Source organism: Nanorana parkeri, unplaced genomic scaffold, assembly GCF_000935625.1.
Source record: "Nanorana parkeri isolate BGI_ZX_2015 unplaced genomic scaffold, ASM93562v1 scaffold82, whole genome shotgun sequence".
Classification (NCBI taxonomy): Eukaryota; Metazoa; Chordata; class Amphibia; order Anura; family Dicroglossidae; genus Nanorana; species Nanorana parkeri.
The window spans coordinates 1,278,185-1,295,079 of NW_017306350.1; the positions used below are offsets into that span (position 1 = coordinate 1,278,185).

General features: G+C 40.2%; 1 protein-coding gene across 1 annotated transcript in view; it reads right to left on the reverse strand.

Moving 5' to 3' along the window:
• Positions 1-7,044: 7,044 nt before the first annotated feature.
• Positions 7,045-16,895, reverse strand: part of KLF13 (Kruppel like factor 13) — a 75,375-nt gene continuing 65,524 nt past the window's right edge. The window contains exon 3 of the mRNA XM_018552279.1: positions 7,045-7,337. Coding sequence (XP_018407781.1) covers positions 7,045-7,337 — 293 coding nt within the window. The remainder of the gene's footprint in view (positions 7,338-16,895) is intronic.

The window sequence follows — 16,895 nt, forward strand, 5'->3', positions numbered from 1 at the left end:
ATGCATGGTAGTCAAATAATCAATAGATTCAGTAGGTTCAGTTTTCTGTATGTAATTAAAGTGCTTAAACCCTGTTTAATCTGTTTCTGCCTTTGCAAATCTGTAGACAAGATTACAAAAAAAAAACTTTTTGCTCACATGGTTGGCTCCCTAGTTACGTTTACCTTGAATTTGTTGTTAAATATATCTGAAATATATGGAAATGTTAACGGTACAGTGACATAGTGGCTCCTACTGACAAAACCTGCACATGTCAAAATGCCTTGAGTTTTAAATGTTCATTAATTATTATATGTTTTTGGATTCACAGGTATGATTTGTAGGATGTCTTGGTTTACTTGGCAGTGCTGAAACAAAGGTGTCAGGAATTTGATAAGTAAATGGGTATGGGCAATATTTGCTATGCCAAAGATAATTTCTTTCTGACAAGATTGAAGATTTATTACAATGACTGCTTCTTAATGAATGTGGCATACAGTATATGTACTGTGCTTTGGGAGTGGCTGTCTAGACATGTTGAACTACCTAAGCTGGAATCCCACTGTTAAATGGCAGTTGAACCCTATATCTTCCCTATAATATAGAACTATTTATTTCTTCTGCATGAACAAATGGATATATATTTAATAAAATCCTCTATATATTTCACATAAACTGCTCTAATCACTGTGCCTATTGCAACAACCTTTTTTTTCTTCTTAAAAGTGTATACAATGTAAAAATACAAGTCTTGTGGAACAGCTACTGGCAGCTTCAGTAAGACGACAGGAAAGAATTTGACTATATATTGTAAAACAACCCCCAAACAAGAAAATCAACCAATAAAACTCATAAAATGCTACACATGCTGCATCAATGCGTAACTAATCCATAATTTTCTTTACAAAAAAAGGAGTCTACTTAAAGATACACAAAAAGTATACATATATTTATGCTTTCAATATTCCCTGTCTGCTGGAATGTAATAGTTAGTTACAATTATTAGTGACTAACAGGATTCATTGCTTTTGACTGAAATACCAGGTTCCCTTTTTTTTCTTTTCTTAAAGAGACAAAACAAACTGAAACCTTGAACAGGAGAATACTGCTAAAAATAATAATAATAAAAAAGGAACAAAGTTAATTTAAAACATATCATTCAATAGCATAAAACAGCAACACATTTGATAATAATAAAACAATCTGCATAACATAAAGGGAAATTTAAAAATGAAATTGCACCAAAATGTCTATCTAGATAAATAAAAATGGAACCAAAATGCCCAAAAGACTCTATGGAATGCAAAGTATCAATGCCCGAGTGTTCGATACTTACTGTTACTTTGTAAAATATCTCTGAAATTTCTCTAATAGTTTTCTTTATTATTAACAGATAAAAACAATACATTGTCCACTCTGAAGAGCAGTTCTAACCAAACAATAAAGATATAGATGGGTTCTTTGCTCTAGGGTCTTCCTACAACATACAGTGCAATGGTGCACCCAACAGACAGGCTAGGTCCTTATAACACAATCTACTGTGAACCAGAAGTGTCAATCATGTATTTTATAACCATCTGCAGTTAGTTTGACTGATTACACAGATTTCAGTGTCTGTAAAAGATAGTCACTAACCATTCCAGCATTGCACGGTCATTATTGTGGGTCTTGTGGCTTGTACAGGTAACCTAGGTAGCGGCATTGAATTGCAGATTAAAGGAAAAGGTCTGCTTCTCAGTCATAGCAATGTGATCCAAAATCAGGGCCCATGCTATCTTACACTGGAAGGTAAACACTTGAAGATTCTAGTTTCTGGATCTGAATGCACAGTGAGAGAAATCCAATAAGTTCTATGAACAAGACAATACATACAGCCGAGCTGTTTTAGGCTCAAATTACTAAATATCACCCTGTATTTTACAGAAAAAATAATAATTGTGTAATTGGCAATGGCTGAATCTCACATTTGAAAGATTCATAAATTTAAATATATGCTGATTACTTTAGCCAATTATGCTTCTTCTGTAGCACCACTGACCACGATATTCACCATAACTAGGAACAGCAACATTTTCTGCTTTAATCTTTCACCGATCTGACCAGCTCAAAGTTGGTCAGCGGTTTCCTTCTCCTTGTCTTCTGTAATGCCACCGGTGAAAGCAGAAGGTAGCTCAGAGAGAGAGATAAAGAGCACAGAATATTTGAAAGCTGTGTTGGAAGAGAAAGGCTAACTTTAAAACAATATTATTTAAAAGAGAACTTCAGACACAATGCAAACTGAAAATATACCATAAGGAGCTATAGCTGATGTAAAAAACTATTTACCTGCATCTACATTACTGTCCGTGAATCCACTGATTGAAACAGAAAGCTTCTCCAGGATTCTTGACCCTGTAGCAAAAATTGAATTCTATCTACAAGGCTATCCTGCCACTGTGTGTTGTGGATAAAGACTTAACAATACATGCATTACAAGTCAATACAATAGTACACGTCTTTGCCCTGACAATTGTTTTTATTTCAAATCTGCACCAAATTGCGCTAAAATTATTTATAGCCTTCAGTACCCAAGTTTTACAGCTCACAATAAAAACGTGAATACCAGGTGCTGGCAACCTGAAATGTGTGTATGCGTTAGTAATTTGTAGCATTACTGAAGTTCTCTTTTAAGTTAAAATCTTGCTTGCCCTTTTATAAAGCAACCCTAAAAAAGGGAAATCCTGAAGCTGTTGATGATAATCCACCAAATATTGCAGCTATACCAAAGTCAGAAAGCCCAGTCAAATAATTGTAAAGTGCCCCTGTGCCCATACTATGGACATTAAAGCCTTTACTTATTCTTAACAAGCAGTAAACAAATTTTAAAATAAGCCGTCCCGATCTCTCTAGCTGCATGTACTGTGAAGTAATTCATCCTCACAGATTCTCAAAACTAGCAGCAGAGACTCAAGTCCAGTTTCAGTTAGGTTCTAGCTGCCCAGAAACATCTGCTGTGTGTTTACATCAGATGGTTGCGGTCACAGAAAATAAGGAAAGATGAGCTGTGATTGCAGTGCCTCTGTGAACTTTAATGATTAATTTCTCCACAATGCATATAACTATATGGGTGAATAAGGGTGTGTTTTAAAGTGCTTTTATTGCTTGTTTAGAATATTTAAATACTTAAAGAACTCCGGGCATAGGAATCTTAACTCTTGCAGTGAGGCTACCCCCACACTGCAAGAGTTCTGTGACCATTTTGTCTATGGAGCTAAAATAACAAAGATATACTCACCCGAATCTCGGAACCAACTGGCTTCTAGACTGATCCCTGCAGCCTCGCTCTCCCCGGAAGTCTAAGGTCCTGTGATTTATCATGTCCAAAACAGCGTTGTGGATGTGATGACTCCCAGATGTGAGGACGCCGAGACTCATTCCATCGCCCAAGCGTAGAGGGAGTAAGGTTGCAGGGACCGGTCCAGCAGCCAAGCCAACTGGGCTCGAGATTCGGGTGAGTATATCTTTGTTATTTTAGTTCCCTAGACAAAACGAGCACTTAACCCTTCCAGTGCAGGGATAGTCCTTATTCAATGTGCATAATCTGGGCACAGGTCCACTTTAGGTTTTACATAAGAAAATACAGCTATATTCCATGAAGTCTTTTCTTCCCTTCTGGGTGGGTCTGATGTGTTGTGCAACTTCTCTCTCTCTCTCTCTTTATGGAGGCTGTAATTTAAAGCTGCATTATGCTTTTACCTCTACATTATAACACATTCATATGCAGTAAATTGTTTTAAAGAATTATACTTCAACATGAACCTTTTACTTGCAGTGGTTTGCAGAGAATGTAGTTCTGTACTGCAAAATGCCCATCACAGATGACACCACAGGGCTTTTATTTAATAACAATGATGGTGGGAAAAATGCAATAACCCACAACAACCAATCAGAGCCAGAACTGATCTGAATTCTGTCTGACATTATAGGTTAATGTACTTTGCAACTCATTATTGCCTTTTGCACTGATTCATTAAAAAAAAAAAAAGCCTGCATGTGCTTTGTACCCTGTAACACATGATGCACACACACATTTCCAACACAGAAAGTAGTAAGAATCCCTTAAGAGCACTTTACATGAGATATAGGTTTTAAAATGTTTCTATAATCTTCCAAACCTACCCTAACGTAAGATCATGATGTAAAACCAGAGTGGTAAAAAGCTGTAGATTAGTGAAAACCAGAGAAATTAAAATTGTGGCTTTATAGATCCTGCTACAAAACCGTATTGCAGTTTACTGTTTCTTATATGTATAGATTTATATATTTATAGATATTATATAGAAATACACAAACACACTCAAAAGCCCAAAGTGCATTACTCTATTAGTAGTGAAGCTGATAGTTTTATGCATAAAAATCATTTGATACAGATGTAGTCAGACTTCTGCTCCTCTTCATGGACTCAAAATACTGATGCAGGCCTTGCCCCACAATGCACTGCTTACCATGGCAAGTTAGTCTGGCCTCATCAGTATACAGACACACCATATTGTGAAGAAGTACCACCTTCCCAGACACATCTGAATAAATTGGTGAGCAAACAGCACTATGTGATGAAGACAAACGTACAAATGGGAATTTCTGTCAAACATTAAGGGATGCGTTTAACAAAATGGTGCTATTAAAAGTAGAACCTATGCAATACACAGGCTCACACAGCAAGATTTACGTTATCAAACCCTTGAATAAGTGAGCTACATTGGAAATTGCCATTTCAGTGGTTTAAAGGTTGCCAGTACTTTGATACATTTTCAGTGATTTTCAAGTTTATCAATTATTTGAAATAATTTAGCAAAATGGTGCCAACTGGCATGTGAATTTATAATTATCTATGTCTACTGTGAAGGTCTGCCACTGTAACTTTTCCGCATTGATCTTTTGCCTTTTCCACAGCTGCATTAGATGGTATATCAGAAGGAATCAAAGGGTCCAGCTGATAACTCTGGCAAATTACCAATAGGAGAAGATTGGTGGTGGAGGTTTACAGGAGTGGGTCTACAGGGTGGGTCTATAAATATATCAGTTGATTCAAGAAGTGCCCTATTGATCCTTCACACCAAACTAAGAACTATATTTTTGGTGAGTAATTTTTTTGGTTGAATTTGCATTTAACTTTCACAATTTAAGGCTGAACTCCAGGCTAATATAAAATACACAAATAAATGCAGTTAGGTATTCATTAAAAATCATTACTTTTAATATAACTGGTGTAAGCACCTGTAACTGATTTCGTATCAGTGACTCGCGGTGTAGCAGAACTCAGACTGGGAGCGCGAGGGTCAGGACTGGGAGCCAGTTATGTAAGCGGCATGCAAATGTTGTGACAAGAAATATGCTGCAGAGTGAACAGAGGGATAACCTAATCAGTCTGCAACTGCCCTTTCACTGTGCAGTCAGCAGGCTTGGGTGGGGAGAGAGGGCATCACTGTATCCCTTCTACAGTATTTTGCTGTAATAAGGAAAGTGGTGCCATCTGCCTGGCCGTGGTAGGGTTGTTTAAACCTCAGGATTGGATGAACAAAAACCTTTGGAAGGTAAAACAGCTCCCATATTAGTATTTTATTTGTGTACTTTGTTGAATGCCTAGAGTTCAGCTTTAAACTCTTTTACCAATGTCGTTTCTAAGGTGTTGAATAGTAAAAATTTTAACATGTAGACATAGCTGACCAACGTTTAATTATAAACATATACAAGCTGTTCAGTGGTGTCATCAGGCAGGTATAGTAATTTGGCTTAAGTTTTGTGACAGCCTGTTAACTTTCTGATTCATGGCAACCATAGTGGCTTGACCGCAGGTAGTGCTGCTTTCTCAGGCACTTATCAACAGTGACTCGGTAAGAGGCTCTTTAATTTAATGACCTGATAGGAAAAAAGAAAGTGCACTGAATATATCCTAGACTGAAATGAATAGAATGCTCATTGTAGAGTTTACAGTACAGCCTTCTTGAACATTATGCACAAATATAATCAAAAAAAATACTAAACTTATACTGATACTTAAAATAGCCACAAAGCTGAACAACACCATTCACACAAGCATATATGTGTATGTGTGTGTTTGTTTTGTGCACACGTGTATCTGTGTGTACATATTGACATGGCTAGGAATAATATATACATTGAAATGAAAAAAAAAAAAAACTACCGCAACAAAACCAGAATTACCACAGCACTAAACGGGCACCATGTTCCAAAACGAGCGCTTCGCATTGTGCCTATTACCAAACAAAATTCTGAGTGCAAAAAAAAAAGGAAAATTGAGAGTAGAACCTCACAAAGGATAAGGCTGCAGTAAGAATGTGACTTCATTGTACTCTTATAACCTATAAACCAATTCCTGAGAGAGGGCAGTATTGAAGAAGAGGTGAGATTCAACATTGTTGAACTGTAAGCTGTAGATAAATGCTTTTGTTGTGCAAGTTTTATTTGTGTCCTGAGGTGAAGAAAGTAGTTTATTTGCTTGTTGTCCTTTCGGAAGTATATTTTAGCTTTAGATGAATTGGAGACAAACATGATGTATAGCAATTTAGGAACGTGACTGCAAGAGACAGGCTTAGGAGATTTTCAGAATGCACGAGAGTTGACTTTATGGAGTTCTGATCCAAGACAGACAGACTTGTATAGTTCTGTGACATTTAGTGTAAGGGGTTATGGATTTCTAGAGATATGTGTATATGTGTGTATACAAAACAGAAGATTTCTTGAAATCTGGAGGTAGAAAATGGAGGAAGTTCTGAACTCTGAAGATCCAGGACAGAATCACCTGTAAAATTTTGGAGATCCAAAATAGATTCGTTAAGAGAATTCTGGAAATCCAAGAGAAAGGCAGCCAGGAAAGTAGAAAGGACGTTTTTCCTTATATTGGTAACTGGTATTTGTTCTGTTAGTTTAAAATAAGCTGTCTTAAATCACTTACAAATCAAAAACATAAAATAAAAAAACGTTAAATGCAGGTAAGAAAAAGTTCATTTCCCAAAGTATTCCACATTAGCAGAGGAAAAGTGCTAATGTCCAGTGCAAGTAGACTTAAGGGGAGCTTGCTGGGCTGATAGCAGGACTGGATGCATCGGAGCGGCTGTAGTCGCTGACAGATCCGTTTCTAGAGCTGGCACCCCCTCGCCCTTTAAGCATGCTGGGCTGGAAATTGGCATGGCGGCGGGCATGCTTGGTCAGGTGATCACTGCGCATAAAACGCTTTTCACAAATAGGACAGCAGAATTTCTTCTCTCCAGTATGGGTGCGGTAGTGTCTTGCAAGCTCGTCTGACCTCGCAAACTTTTTGTTGCACTCCTCCCAACTGCATTCAAAAGGCTTCTCACCTGTGAATAACAAACAGAAAGGTGTTAGTGGAGGCAAACATTCATGTTTTTAGCTTAGACACAGTAAGAGATGTGTTCCAAAAGACATATATCGAGTACAGAGAAATCAGTTCACATGGTCGTAGCTTGTAAAATATGGCTATACTCTGTTTATTTTCATACAAACTTTCATAGAAAAAATTCGGAACACTCCATAATACCAATTAAAGTTTGACAAATATTGTTTAAAATTTTGTTTGATATTAATTTTCAAGCCTGGCACACACAAGCCTGGGTCTAAGGTGGCAGGACTGCCAGGGCCAGCAGCCGCATTGCCCTGCCAGACATGCAATTCCTGTGATAATCTATAGCTAGCCTGAAGATAGAGTGCTGTGATCCAGCCTATGACAGATAGCATGCTTGTGAGAGCATGGTGCTTTCTTGCACTAGTTATTTATTTATTTTTACGTTTAATAAAAGGTTGCAGCTGCCCTTGGGTCCACAGGCCACTGGTACAATATGGACAGGCAACTGTAACACAATCTGACTTTCTATGTCTTGCTAAAATGTCAAGAGGGTGTAATCTGATAAACCAATACATAGTGCCAAGTTCAAGGAGGGTGGGGCTGCACAAATCGGTCAGATCTTCATAAAGCACAATGGCACTGGTGAAGGTGCTCCTGAAAAAATGTCATGTTCCTCACACAAAGTGGCTCAGATTTGAAGATTCACATGTACAAAGTCTAATGCGAGTCCAAAAACTTTTAATAATAGTATTGCTTCATAAATGATGACACAGAACAACCAACACCGTTCGGGAGCTCAAAGACCTCCCCACTCTTCAAAGCTTAAACATAATGGGTAATCATAAGGACTTAATGGTGTCACAAATCACCAAGAGTTAGGTATTTGCTGTATAGAGTATAGCCAGAATCAGTGAATCCCCTGAAACACGATGGCTGTTCTGTGTTGTCGTTTGTGAAACAATACTAATAAAAGTTTTTGGACTCTCAGACTGTTTGGTGCACTCATCACTTTATACATGTGAGGCCAGGTTCACGCCTGGACGATCCGTGACCGTGCGGCAATCGTGCAGGAATGGCCGCACGATCACGGAATCGCACACCACCGCCGATCGCACTGGGGGTGCCTTTATTTTCCAATGGCACCCCAGTCGTTCCAGGCAGATTGTGCAGTTTCCCGGCGCGATACCGCCCGTGCAATTGTAGTTAGAAAAAAATGTGCAATGCGTGTTGCAAAATATGGTACATGTACCTTTTTTCAGCGTTTGTCACGCGGATGTAACCACATTGAAATCAATGGGGCCGCACGGCAACCGCTGTTTGCACTCGTGCATGATCGCCGATATGTGAACTTAGCCTGAATCTCCCAAGAAGGACACCTTTTTGGTGCCAGCTATGAAAGGTGGGATCTTGAGATTTCCTGTGACTTCATGCCTTGTCTTTAGGATAAAAAAATGAGTGAAGATATTTACTGTTTTATGTCAGGGTTATAGACAGCAATAAAAATCTGACCATCTGCATTCTATTGAGACCAAAATAAAAACGTTATGTCTAGAATTTAAACACTCAGACTATATTTTGCTACCTGTCATTATCTGTAATATTTTTAGTTTCACTTGTTCAAAAATATCTGACCAGTTTAAAAGAAGAATTTTGTAATTTTAGACATATTTTTGTAACTCGTCAAGAGTACAAGTGAGTACACCTTTAGCAAACATTCTGATTTGCTGAGTGTACATTTTGCCCTCGGTGTTCTTTATGACATTGATTAAACCCTTAATTATAAAACCTAAGCAAACACTTTATAGAGTCTTGGGTAACACCTATCCGGTTCTCTTTAGTTACACATGTAAACATGGGTGAAATGCCAGGAAAGCAGAGTTTGTGGCAAGGACGATATACGCCAGATGTTCTGCATTCAGACTACCTGTCTGACATTCTACAGTGTCGGGCACTGCTGTCTGTAGAGAAGGATGTGGTTTGAGTTTATCAAAAGCTGTATTTCTTCTTTATTTCCCCACGTCACCAAATATAACGGTAAACATTTATGTTTAAAAGCACAGAGACACCTACATGCATCAACATATTTACACATAAAACAAAACTCTTCTAAAAGAAATAGGGTGGTTACCACTGCTGGCCCCTTACTGAAAATGATCATTTTCTGGCTGTTGCTGACTTCAGTACATTCTGATTCACTGACAATGACCAAGCATGATCTGCATACTTGTTCCAGTTAGTGGCTTGGAAGGATGAAACCATACAATCAACATGGATGTCAGGTAAAAAGATTTTTCACATGACGAGGTCAGAGGTGGTAGCACACAGTATTCTCTTGCTACAGATATACTACACAAGATAAATCATTCACACACCAATACAGCATTCCAGCTGGACTGGCCAATACATTTATCAGAGATAGATAGATAGATAGATAGATAGATAGATAGATAGATAGATAGATAGATAGATAGATTTTGGGTTTGGACCGAACCTGAGCTCAAATGAACCTGGAAGAAAGCTGTCAGTCGTGGCCCAGTCACCTGCAGCACTCCCTGACCACGCAGCTTAAAAAAACCGAAGGGCTGAAATGCTGGTGACATTATTGAACCTACACGACCACATATAATGACAGGTCAATGATGTCACCAGCATAAAGAGGTGCGGGTTTCTAAACCAGCAATGAGGCAGAAGAAGTGGGTGGCTAATAAAAGGGGCATAGAACTGATTTATGATTATATATAAATGAAAAGGTGCCCAATGTTTCATTTATGTTATGTTGGGGAGTCTAGCTCCACTAGATGGCATTCCAGCCATAAAGTATAATGGAGTTCCTGTCTGTCTAAGGGCATTAAGTTCATTATACTCTAAGGCTGGAATCCTGCACATTCATAGTACTGCACAAATGACAAGATGTTGAATTGCCTGGCCAGGAAGAATGTTCAGAAGAATACGTCTGATCTGTTTAATAACTAAATAGTAGAGTGTTGAGGAAAGGGGGGCCTTATGCTCAAAAGTGTGCTTCTCCTTTAAGCAGGTGTGGCTCAGCAGACCAAATGTGGCCCCTTGGGGTTTTATTTTACTCAGTTTGTCTTTTTCTTTCATCTGAGTGTCACATGGCCAGGAAAGTGTCATACAAAAGATTTGCATGCCTGTGGCCCTGCCAGATAAGAGGATCTTCTCCTAAATAATGCTTTATGTCTGACGGGAGTGCCATTTACAGACATGATGCACTGATTATCAGCTTAGTGAGGATTCTGTATGCTGAGATTTTTAATTTTAAAAAAAAAATGAAACCTGGGAAGAAAAAACAACTGGCACAAAAAGAAAATACAAAATCACACAATCATTGTGATGACAGCGTCACTCAAGTCAAAAGCATAGTGACAATTTGGGGCCTTGCAGGGTCCCTTTGTCACCTTGAGAAAGGGACCCTATGCGGAGTTCGTATTCTAACATCTAGTCTTGGTACGGCATCATCTGTCGCTATCACTTAGCGCACCTGCTTATTTGGAAGTAGTCAGTAGTGCAGCTTGTGGCTAGGTTCACACATGCACTACACTGCACGACACCCGGCACGTGTGATAGTGCACACAGCGATTTCCGCGTGGCCCCATTGATCCCCATGGGGTAACATCCGCACGGCAATCGCTAAAAAAAGGTACCTTTTTTTGCGACACACGACGTGCGGCTTTTTTTATTCACTTGCACAGGCAGAATTGCACCGGGAAACCGTGCGATCCGCCCGGCGCAACAGGGGTGCCATCAGAAACGAATGGCACCCACAGCATGATCGGTTCACACCTTGGCGACTCCTGACCGCGCGGCAATCGTGCACAAAACAGGAGTCGCCTAGGTGTGAACCTAGCCTCATATTTGGACTTTGGCAAAAAGAGACTCTGCCTTCTGTTAGAGGCATCAACTCTCATAAAGGACAGTAAGTCACATAAGTGTGGTTAGACGCAATGTATAATTCCTGGAAATAAGTCACAAATCCACTTTGCTACTATTTTCTATGTATAACAAAATCCACTGTGTCTATGAACAAGACTTAGTTAGCATATTGTACAACGCAGACTGACTGTCCTCCCTCCACCGAGTATACAAATGACATATTATGCTAGATTCAGAATACGGCATATGTCCTAGGGACAAAGCCAGAGGCAGCTTCAACAATAAGAAAAAAAAAACACAGAAGGTGCTCACAGATCTAAATGACAGCTGATAGCAATAAAACGTAAGCAATGTGACTAATGAGTGCTTCTGATGACTGCAGCTTTCATCTATTTCTTTAATCAATTCCATTATCCATAATGAGGTCATTAAATGTTTCTGTATGGCTGGAGACTTCATCAGCCAGGTGATATTATGATGTCATAACTGCAAAGAACAATTCCATTCTTGGATGAGTAAATGGCACTGACACTAAGACGATAGCAAGACCTAGACCTTTATTTGCTGGGGCTGATCCTAAAGACTGTATGGCTGACATGAAGGGTCAGAACTTCTATTTTTTTCTTGTCATACCTCTAGGGAACATAGTAAGCTTATTTAGATGATTATTGCTACAACTATCCACCTGTTAGTCTGTGGCATCTGAAGAGCAATAGAAAATCTATTTCCAACACACGGTGGCTTATTTGCATAATGATGTTAATGAGATTTTTGATGTTATAAACCGCGGGTATACACTTACAACTATTTTTTTAATATATGCCTGTGTTACAGTGTGTAACAATGCAGGTTCATGACCCAAGACCATCATTAAATAATTAGAATGATCATATGTCTTTTTGCTAAATTGTTTCCTTTCATCATTATGTGAGCTTAAGAAAAATATAGTGAGATACAGTATATTAAATGAGTCAGTGGATAGAGCACTGATGATGTGTAATGTGATGTAAGGGCTCATGCACACTAAATTGTGTATTTCCCCCTTCAGGGAGCCACATTTGCTGTGTCCAGCCTCCCATATAAGTCAATGGACATACGATCTTGGAGGCAGACTGCCTGTGTCCACGGTTATTTGTCTGTGCAGGCATATACCAATATCTGCGTATACCCGCCTATAGCTGCATACAGCCATTGACTTATATTGGAGGCTCTACACATCACCTGTGACCCCCAGGTTAGGAAAATATGGGTGAATTTATGTTGTACGGGTGTAGGTGCCCGTATCTTTAAACCCTAAGCCATAGCAGCATGTTTCAGTTTAGTCAGATCAGTATAACAGCTTCTGATTGACTAGTATGGTTTATTACACATTACCAGCGCAATGCCTTATTGAATGAACCCAAAGGACATGCGTGAAAAACACAGTGGGCAGAATTTATCAAAACTTTAGACAAAATCTGCAGCAGTTGTGCACGGTAACCAACCAGCTTCTGTCTTCAGGGCCCGTTCACACCAGTTGCAGTGAGTTCCGGCTCAATGCTGGCCGGAACGCACTGCCTCGCATTGCAGCCGGCTCACTTTTTAGTGGGGCAGGAGTGGGCGTGGCGGGCCATTGAAGTGAATGGCACCATAGCCGCGATCGCTGGTGTATACCATAACAGAAGAAATAATGTCACCAGCACACCATAGTAGTAAAGCAATAGTCCATTTAATGGCACAATGCCATTCGATGGAAGCGCTTTCGGGGCCTCAGGGGGCCCCCTTCATCAGGCTCAGAATGACTCAGGCTCAGTCATTCTGAGCTTTACTACTATGGTGTGCTGGTGACATTATTTCTTCTCTTAAGGTGCCCATACACTGCTCGATTCTCGTACGAGAATCGGGCGAAATCCCGCGATCGTACGAGAATCGAGCAGTGTGAACTAAGACGTGCGACCGTTTCTACTGTACGGTCGCACGTCTTTTGTCGAGCCAACATGTTCGAAAAACAAGCATGATCTGCATACTTGTTCCAGTTAGTGGCTTGGAAGGATGAAACCATACAATCAACATGGATGTCAGGTAAAAAGATTTTTCACATGACGAGGTCAGAGGTGGTAGCACACAGTATTCTCTTGCTACAGATATACTACACAAGATAAATCATTCACACACCAATACAGCATTCCAGCTGGACTGGCCAATACATTTATCAGAGATAGATAGATAGATAGATAGATAGATAGATAGATAGATAGATAGATAGATAGATAGATTTTGGGTTTGGACCGAACCTGAGCTCAAATGAACCTGGAAGAAAGCTGTCAGTCGTGGCCCAGTCACCTGCAGCACTCCCTGACCACGCAGCTTAAAAAAACCGAAGGGCTGAAATGCTGGTGACATTATTGAACCTACACGACCACATATAATGACAGGTCAATGATGTCACCAGCATAAAGAGGTGCGGGTTTCTAAACCAGCAATGAGGCAGAAGAAGTGGGTGGCTAATAAAAGGGGCATAGAACTGATTTATGATTATATATAAATGAAAAGGTGCCCAATGTTTCATTTATGTTATGTTGGGGAGTCTAGCTCCACTAGATGGCATTCCAGCCATAAAGTATAATGGAGTTCCTGTCTGTCTAAGGGCATTAAGTTCATTATACTCTAAGGCTGGAATCCTGCACATTCATAGTACTGCACAAATGACAAGATGTTGAATTGCCTGGCCAGGAAGAATGTTCAGAAGAATACGTCTGATCTGTTTAATAACTAAATAGTAGAGTGTTGAGGAAAGGGGGGCCTTATGCTCAAAAGTGTGCTTCTCCTTTAAGCAGGTGTGGCTCAGCAGACCAAATGTGGCCCCTTGGGGTTTTATTTTACTCAGTTTGTCTTTTTCTTTCATCTGAGTGTCACATGGCCAGGAAAGTGTCATACAAAAGATTTGCATGCCTGTGGCCCTGCCAGATAAGAGGATCTTCTCCTAAATAATGCTTTATGTCTGACGGGAGTGCCATTTACAGACATGATGCACTGATTATCAGCTTAGTGAGGATTCTGTATGCTGAGATTTTTAATTTTAAAAAAAAAATGAAACCTGGGAAGAAAAAACAACTGGCACAAAAAGAAAATACAAAATCACACAATCATTGTGATGACAGCGTCACTCAAGTCAAAAGCATAGTGACAATTTGGGGCCTTGCAGGGTCCCTTTGTCACCTTGAGAAAGGGACCCTATGCGGAGTTCGTATTCTAACATCTAGTCTTGGTACGGCATCATCTGTCGCTATCACTTAGCGCACCTGCTTATTTGGAAGTAGTCAGTAGTGCAGCTTGTGGCTAGGTTCACACATGCACTACACTGCACGACACCCGGCACGTGTGATAGTGCACACAGCGATTTCCGCGTGGCCCCATTGATCCCCATGGGGTAACATCCGCACGGCAATCGCTAAAAAAAGGTACCTTTTTTTGCGACACACGACGTGCGGCTTTTTTTATTCACTTGCACAGGCAGAATTGCACCGGGAAACCGTGCGATCCGCCCGGCGCAACAGGGGTGCCATCAGAAACGAATGGCACCCACAGCATGATCGGTTCACACCTTGGCGACTCCTGACCGCGCGGCAATCGTGCACAAAACAGGAGTCGCCTAGGTGTGAACCTAGCCTCATATTTGGACTTTGGCAAAAAGAGACTCTGCCTTCTGTTAGAGGCATCAACTCTCATAAAGGACAGTAAGTCACATAAGTGTGGTTAGACGCAATGTATAATTCCTGGAAATAAGTCACAAATCCACTTTGCTACTATTTTCTATGTATAACAAAATCCACTGTGTCTATGAACAAGACTTAGTTAGCATATTGTACAACGCAGACTGACTGTCCTCCCTCCACCGAGTATACAAATGACATATTATGCTAGATTCAGAATACGGCATATGTCCTAGGGACAAAGCCAGAGGCAGCTTCAACAATAAGAAAAAAAAAACACAGAAGGTGCTCACAGATCTAAATGACAGCTGATAGCAATAAAACGTAAGCAATGTGACTAATGAGTGCTTCTGATGACTGCAGCTTTCATCTATTTCTTTAATCAATTCCATTATCCATAATGAGGTCATTAAATGTTTCTGTATGGCTGGAGACTTCATCAGCCAGGTGATATTATGATGTCATAACTGCAAAGAACAATTCCATTCTTGGATGAGTAAATGGCACTGACACTAAGACGATAGCAAGACCTAGACCTTTATTTGCTGGGGCTGATCCTAAAGACTGTATGGCTGACATGAAGGGTCAGAACTTCTATTTTTTTCTTGTCATACCTCTAGGGAACATAGTAAGCTTATTTAGATGATTATTGCTACAACTATCCACCTGTTAGTCTGTGGCATCTGAAGAGCAATAGAAAATCTATTTCCAACACACGGTGGCTTATTTGCATAATGATGTTAATGAGATTTTTGATGTTATAAACCGCGGGTATACACTTACAACTATTTTTTTAATATATGCCTGTGTTACAGTGTGTAACAATGCAGGTTCATGACCCAAGACCATCATTAAATAATTAGAATGATCATATGTCTTTTTGCTAAATTGTTTCCTTTCATCATTATGTGAGCTTAAGAAAAATATAGTGAGATACAGTATATTAAATGAGTCAGTGGATAGAGCACTGATGATGTGTAATGTGATGTAAGGGCTCATGCACACTAAATTGTGTATTTCCCCCTTCAGGGAGCCACATTTGCTGTGTCCAGCCTCCCATATAAGTCAATGGACATACGATCTTGGAGGCAGACTGCCTGTGTCCACGGTTATTTGTCTGTGCAGGCATATACCAATATCTGCGTATACCCGCCTATAGCTGCATACAGCCATTGACTTATATTGGAGGCTCTACACATCACCTGTGACCCCCAGGTTAGGAAAATATGGGTGAATTTATGTTGTACGGGTGTAGGTGCCCGTATCTTTAAACCCTAAGCCATAGCAGCATGTTTCAGTTTAGTCAGATCAGTATAACAGCTTCTGATTGACTAGTATGGTTTATTACACATTACCAGCGCAATGCCTTATTGAATGAACCCAAAGGACATGCGTGAAAAACACAGTGGGCAGAATTTATCAAAACTTTAGACAAAATCTGCAGCAGTTGTGCACGGTAACCAACCAGCTTCTGTCTTCAGGGCCCGTTCACACCAGTTGCAGTGAGTTCCGGCTCAATGCTGGCCGGAACGCACTGCCTCGCATTGCAGCCGGCTCACTTTTTAGTGGGGCAGGAGTGGGCGTGGCGGGCCATTGAAGTGAATGGCACCATAGCCGCGATCGCTGGTGTATACCATAACAGAAGAAATAATGTCACCAGCACACCATAGTAGTAAAGCAATAGTCCATTTAATGGCACAATGCCATTCGATGGAAGCGCTTTCGGGGCCTCAGGGGGCCCCCTTCATCAGGCTCAGAATGACTCAGGCTCAGTCATTCTGAGCTTTACTACTATGGTGTGCTGGTGACATTATTTCTTCTCTTAAGGTGCCCATACACTGCTCGATTCTCGTACGAGAATCGGGCGAAATCCCGCGATCGTACGAGAATCGAGCAGTGTGAACTAAGACGTGCGACCGTTTCTACTGTACGGTCGCACGTCTTTTGTCGAGCCAACATGTTCGAAAACC